We start from the raw sequence: 6626 nt of genomic DNA, 5'->3' as shown, positions 1-6626 counted from the left end.
AGATAGTTTTATACCATGCAACATGTAGTTGTGCATGATGAATCAACCTCCATGCCATCGCAGTGGTGAAAGGCTTGTGCCCCTCTGTCCGATGCGTCGGAGACCAATCGAAAGAGTCATTTCCTGCAGTAGATGAGGGGGATCCAATCTGCAACAAGGTGAAGTGAAGGGCCTCCTCTTGCATACTTCGTGCCGGTGGTAGAGTCCAGCCTTCATGATTAAAAGCAACACAGACGCGAGCATCCCGGGGTATTCTCAACTGTCGGGGGCCGCCTTCACCAATAAATTTGATGAGTGGTCCCTGCGGCAGCCAAGAATCCAACCAAAACATACATTTCTCACCATTCCCTAGTTTGCATCTGAGGAAAGGTCTAGCGGTTTCGCGAATTTTGAGCAGTTTGCGCCAAGCCCAACTTCCCCTAGCCGTCGGAACCAAATCCCAGAATGATTTTCCACCAATGAGATGATGGTTCACCCAGGCTACCCACAGAGAGCCACTCTTCGTGAAAAGGAGCCAGATGAGTCGGAGAGAAAGTATTATGTTCCACTCGGCCAATCTCCTAAGTCCCAGTCCTCCAGCGGCTTTAGGTGTACACACCGAGTCCCACGAAACCTTTGCACCCTTGGCCGGGCCCGGGGCGCCGGTCCATAAGAAAGCCGAACATAGTTGCTCGACCTCCCTGGTGCAGTGCCGAGGTAATAAGAAAGCTGATGCCCAGAAATTTAGAATACTATAGATAACCGATTTGATCAACTGTAGTCGCCCGGCAAAAGAGAGGTGCTTGGATGTCCAAGAGAATAGTTTACCTCGTACACAGTCTGTAAGTCGGCTGCAATCACGGCTCGTAATTCTCTTGCCTGATAGTGGTAATCCCAAGTAACGAACCGGAAGTTTGGAGCAATTAATCCCCAAATCGGCTGTCAAGGACTCAACAATATCATCACGATTTCCATCCGTAAAGAGGGCTGTCTTGGATCTGTTTAATTGAAGGCCTAAGGTGAGATAAAAGCTGTCAAAGGTTTCGATGATTGCTGTCAGAGAGACCCTTGAACATTCTGAAAAAACGAGAACATCATCAGCGAACATGAGACTGCAGATTTGAGGGTGACGACACCTCGGTGGCAGAGTAATGGCTCCTTGTTCCACACGGTGACTGAGCATACGGGACAAGATATCCATAGCCATGACGAACAAATACGGAGATAATGGGTCTCCTTGACGAAGTCCCCTCTTTCCTCTGAAATAACCCACACTCTCTCCATTGATGGATAGAGAGAAAGACGGTGTTGTAATGCATTGGTAGATCCAATTGATGAAAACCGGAGGAAATCGCATCGCCCATAGAATTCTAATGATGAAAGGCCAATGGATAGTATCAAACGCCTTTGTAAGATCAACCTTAAGAAGTGCTTGTCGGGGCAGTCCACTACGATCATAACCCGACACCAGTTCAGTAGCTAGCATGACATTCTCGATAAGAGCCCTTCCCGGGATAAAAGTGGTCTGTGTTTGGCTTGTAACCAAAGGTAGTACATTGCGAAGTCTGTTTGCCAAGATTCGAGAGATTATCTTATATGATGTGTTGCAGCAAGAGATTGGCCGGAAGTTCTTCAGGTGGACAACATTCTTAACCTTGGGAATGAGCGTAATCGACGTGGAGTTCCATTTGCCGAGCAGCTTTCCCGAGGTAAAGAACTCGCGAACTGCCGAGGTGACGTCCGATCCGATGATTTCCCAGCAGTTGGTGTAGAATTCAGCTGGGTATCCGTCAGGGCCCGGTGCTTTGCCCTTTGGCAGGGCAAAGACAGTGGCTCTAATCTCATCAGCGGTAGGGATAGAGCTTAAGGTCTCCCATAAATCTCGAGGGCAAGCTGTGGGAATAAGCTCCTCAATTTGTTGGGTTGGCCAACATCGAAGGAGATCATTTTCGGTCCCCAAGATGCGTTCATAGTACTCAACTGCCAATTGTTTGATGTGCCCCTCGTTATATACTCGTTCGCCTGCATCAGTCACAAGTAAACGCAATGTATTAGTTGCTCGTCGAGAAGCTACAACACGATGGAAGAATTTCGTGTTCTGATCGCCTTCCGCTAGCCATCGAATACGAGACTTCTGCTTGAGGAAAGTTTCCTCAGCAGATGATAGAATAGACCAAGTCTCCCTCAGCCTTGCTTCAAGTGCCGCCATCTCCAGAGAGTGGTTTGTCAACAGTGATTTCTGGGCTTCTTTTAGGGCCAGAAGAGCATGGGCGGACCGCTCTTGAATCTTGCTGAAATCAGCTCTGTTTAGTCGTCGGAGGATAGGTTTGAGGCGCTTGAGCTTTGCTGACACCGAGTACATGCCAGTCCCAACCACAGGAGTGTCGTGCCAGGAAGAGTGAACTAGTTAAGGAAAGGATTCATGTTTGATTAGATGCAACATGAATCTGAAACTAGTCCTCCGATTCTGTCTTCCCGTGTCGCCCAAGTGAACTACACATGCTGAATGGTCAGAAGGCGTCGGGGCTTCAAAGAGAGCAAAGGAGTCAGGGAGCGACATAAGCCAAGATTCATTTATAAGAGCTCGGTCCAGTTTCCGCGCAATCGGGTTGTCTTTGCTGCAGTTCGACCAAGTATAGAAGACTCCTCGAGCCGAGAGATCCATAAGACCCGATTTCAACAGACAATCCTGGATTTCCGCCATACCCGTGGACGGGGAGAAAGCAGTGGTCGGCGAGGCGTGTTCTTTAGGCCCTAGAACCTGGTTAAAATCACCAAGCACTAGCCATGGCCTATCTGGGACAAGCGGATGCCGAGCAAGGACTGTCAGTTCATGCCATAGTTGTCGACGCTCTGATGAAGTGTTGTAAGCATACACAAAGGAGGCTGTGAAATACGTGTTCGTGGCTGGGACGTGAACACCACAAGTGATCATTTGAGGTGTGACAGCATATACATTGACTGACACTGATGAATCCCAAATTACCCATATTCGACCCAACTGTGCACATGAGTAGTTGTGTACGAGCTTCCAAGTTGGCGCTATAGAGCAAGAGATTTGAGCTGCTGTGCTCTCGTTTCGCACTCTTGTTTCGATAAGACCGCCTATCAATAGTTGATGGTTGCGGATCAACTCCTTGACAGCACGTTGTTTTGTAGTTCCATTTATTCCCCTTATATTCCAGCAAAAGACTTTCATGAGTTGTCATTCCAAAATACCAAAATCCAAAATACCAAAATGCCTGGAGTTTCTGCTTTACTGTTGCTTCCCTCTCCCCCTTGGAGTTTTCTGGACCACTGTGAAGTCCTGGAAATCCCGAGAGGTTGAGGAGGACCGCGTTCTCAATACTCGTTGTGCCTCGAGTATGAATTGATCTTCAGAATCAAAGGAAAATTTCGGCTGCACAGCCTTAGGTGAGTTCGAGGGTTTGCTCCCCTGTGTCACCGACGCCTGTGGAGAATTTTGGTGTAAGTTTGGTGAATCTTGAGGTTTGGTGGTTGATAACGCAAATCTAGGTGTGTAAATAAGCTCAAGTAATAAAAATCCTAGATACAGCGAATACCGCAAGGGTACGGATCAAAAGTAATCTTGAGCAAGAGAGGTTTGTTTAAGGTATTAACATGAGATACTTGACAAATAGGTCGTCTTAATGTAAAAGGCTGCATCATCAACTGATTTCTTGGATTCTTCATGCAACCAAGAATCCAAGATCAAGTAGCTTTCTTTGAGTTATCAGCTTCATCTGATGTGATTTTGGAGTCTTCCTTCTTCTCCATAACTTGTTGAACACCCTCTTGGTAACCTTGTATAAAGCTTTTAAGAGCATCTCTATAGGCAGAAGCTCGTGTCATGTATATTCGCTGTAAAGCAGGCCTTAACGTCTCCATACCACCCCTTGCAGCTACCGCTGTGGAAAAAAAGGGAGAGAACAAAGCCAAGAGAGAATCAATAAAAGAATGCAAGATAGAAAACAGACTAAGACAATGAGATGTGCTGAAATGAGTACAGTTTAAAATGGATATGCTGTTACAAACTTACTATCCCCAAATCTCACTCAGTATAGGCTTAACTTTCGAGAGCAGTAAACAAAACAATAACAGGCCTTACCGAGATCTTCCAAGACCGAGGGCTCGTTCTCTTTAACTTCTTTTTTCGCCTCATGTTCCTCATGCTTCTTATAATCATTTGGCCGAAGCTCAGGACCTATATCTCGAACCCAACTTGCAGCATAAAGCCTAGAAGCCTCCTTTAATATCTAATTAACCCATCATAAAACCAAAAAAGCTATCGCTCAATGTGTAGCATTAGATGGTTCTATTCAAAGGAAACAAGCACTAGCTTCTCTTAAAATATGAGAAAAGTCATTCTCGAAATTACACATACTCCTACAATCCCTGAAACCAAAACCTATTACCTATATATCCCCTTCAAACATAATCAGGATTCCAAATGCAAGAATGCGGAACCCTGAAGCTTTCTCCTTTCGGGTACCCCTTCAAACATAATCAGGATTCCAAATGCAAGAATGCGGAACCCTGAAGCTTTCTCCTTTCGGGTAAATCTTTACGACGACAAAAAGAAAAAAAAAAAGCATCCCAAAATTTCTCGTTTCCTCATACCATAAGAACCAAGCAAATTATGAACTCAATTACAATGGAAGCATCTATGATTTGTAAAGTCCAATCCCCACTCTAAGCTTCGGCAGAGAGAAAAGAAGCAATCTTTGTCACTCATTCAGGCCGTAAAAGCCACAACCAAGTGATCCAGTGTCTGATTTTGCCAAATTTCCACAATATGCATCAAATTCTCGATCATACAACATCATATGAACTCTTTGACAGCACTTGAATGACATCCATCTCTATACTAACACTAATAAGAGCAATTTCCGACAGAGGTTAAAGGTCCAAACAAATCAGATTCTCCAGAAGCCGATACTATAAAGCATATACCAGAAGAGAAAAAGCACGGAGAGCCAACGAAATTCTAAACCGGAAGAGCAAAATTCGAAAATCCAGAAGCGAAGCAGATCAAACGAAGAGAAATCTGTAGGAAGAAGAGCGGGAAACTCACGAGAAACCGCTCGTTCCAAGTCAACTTGCGGCGCTTCTTGATGTGAGGAGGATCGGGGAGCGAGGAAGGGAAGGCGATTTCCTTGAGATCGTACCGAACGTAATCGTAGACTTTCCGACAGACAACCTTCAGCTTCATCTTCGCGGACGGGAAGAGACTGTTACAGTGTCCGATGAACAGTTCACAGCTCCGGTCACAGTCTCAAACTCTCAATGATTCCACCGGCGGCTCAAAGCTCCATTTGGGTTTGGGCTAAATTGTGAACAAAAAAAAAACCCAAATGCATGTTCAAACCCCTTTGCCCACAACGATCCCATAAACCCTAAATTATTGGAATTATTAGATAAAATACCTTACTTGATACTTAATATCATACCACATAATAATTTTTATTATTATTTCAATTTGGGTTTATCTAGATGGTAGTAATTATAGAGTAATTTAGTTTCATATATTGATCAATATAAAAAACAAATAGATAACATAATCAAATAAAATATATTCGATATAAAAAATCCATTAATTATCATTAAATATCCAAGTAAACCATAATTTATACAAAATATCTAAATAATCCATAAATTTATATCAGTTTTAAATTACATACTGAGATAAAGAAAAAAAAACTTTTTTGTTTATTTTTAGTTAGTGTCCCAAGTCTTGGTCTTCAACACAGGACACTTAGTGAAACAAAGAAACAACCGAACACAAGGGAGATTATAGAACTAATCGAAAAGTGTTTATTATATCATATGCTCTTTCTTCAATCTCCATCCCGTCGGTTAGCATTCCCTTGAAAAGTGGAAAAGCCCTAATTTCACCATCTTTTTTATGGATATCCCCAAAAAAAAAGGTGATTAATTCACATTGGGAAGACAGTAGGGAGAAGAAGGAACAAAGACTGAACAACAATGTCATGTCCCCAAAAGGATTGGATACTGGTTCCTTTGCATGGCGGACACAACTAAACTACTCATCCTTCTTGCATTCCGAAATCGCGGTTCATAAGAATCTACAACCGTTAATCGCTCGCAAGAAATGGCGAAAAGGGTGTAGTATAGTTCTACGGCCTTAAGGGTTTCGAGGTTTCACTGCCATAATACTCTAACCTCACTCCAATTCTCTTGCCTGTTTGTTTGTGATTTCGTCGTCATTGTCATCTTTATTGTCATTGTCATTGTCAGCTGCCACCACGGGGTGAGGTGGTCCTCTTGCGATCGGCATCCCGCTTCTGAAACTTTGCTTCGGCTTAGCATAGCCGACGAATATAACCCGCCCGTTTAGTTGCTGCAATAGAAAATATACTTGTTACTTCTCCAAGTTTCGGTTAGATCATGTTTTAAGGAGGAAGCATCATATCATATGAATTTAGTGCTTGACCTTTCCGTTCATCTCAGTTATAGCCTTTTGAGCTTCATCGGTCCTTGATGAACCTCCTGTAGAACCCGGCATGTCCCAGAAAACTCCGGATTCCCTTAACATTCCGTGGAGGTGGCAGCTTCTCTATCACTTCGACCTTAGCTCGGTCGACCTCAATCCCCTTGCTCGAAATCTTGTGGCCTAGCACAATGCC

General features: G+C 43.9%; 1 protein-coding gene and 1 long non-coding RNA gene across 2 annotated transcripts; both read right to left on the bottom strand.

The window, feature by feature from the left end:
* Positions 1-3560: 3560 nt before the first annotated feature.
* Positions 3561-5346, bottom strand: LOC104803461. Its single transcript, XM_010527394.2, has 3 exons — positions 5054-5346; positions 4088-4235; positions 3561-3887 (listed from the first exon to the last, which is right to left on the bottom strand). Exons 1-3 carry the CDS (start codon positions 5189-5191, stop codon positions 3691-3693), a joined length of 483 nt encoding a protein of 160 aa, XP_010525696.1. The 5' UTR covers positions 5192-5346; the 3' UTR covers positions 3561-3690.
* Positions 5347-5620: 274 nt separating this feature from the next.
* On the bottom strand, positions 5621-6474 carry LOC104803460. The gene is made up of 2 exons (XR_770212.1): positions 6434-6474; positions 5621-6340 (listed from the first exon to the last, which is right to left on the bottom strand). It is a non-coding gene; the product is annotated as an uncharacterized LOC104803460 (long non-coding RNA).
* Between the last annotated feature and the right edge of the window lie 152 nt (positions 6475-6626).

This window comes from Tarenaya hassleriana, unplaced genomic scaffold (assembly GCF_000463585.1).
Source record: "Tarenaya hassleriana unplaced genomic scaffold, ASM46358v1 Cleome88, whole genome shotgun sequence".
Taxonomy (NCBI): domain Eukaryota; kingdom Viridiplantae; phylum Streptophyta; class Magnoliopsida; order Brassicales; family Cleomaceae; genus Tarenaya; species Tarenaya hassleriana.
Note: the sequence above shows the minus strand (reverse complement) of the source record. Positions and strands in the feature narration are given on the sequence as shown.

What these genes read in the sequence shown, in the direction of transcription:
- LOC104803461 (XM_010527394.2), bottom strand. Translation starts at nt 5,191, where the DNA reads ATGAAGCTGAAGGTTGTCTGTCGGAAAGTCTACGATTACGTTCGGTAC. An exon ending in CTTGGAACGAGCGGTTTCTC is followed by an intron (nt 4,236 to 5,053) that starts GTGAGTTTCCCG and finishes TGGGTTAATTAG; the next exon opens with ATATTAAAGGAGGCTTCTAG. An exon ending in CTCGGTCTTGGAAGATCTCG is followed by an intron (nt 3,888 to 4,087) that starts GTAAGGCCTGTT and finishes TTTTTTCCACAG; the next exon opens with CGGTAGCTGCAAGGGGTGGT.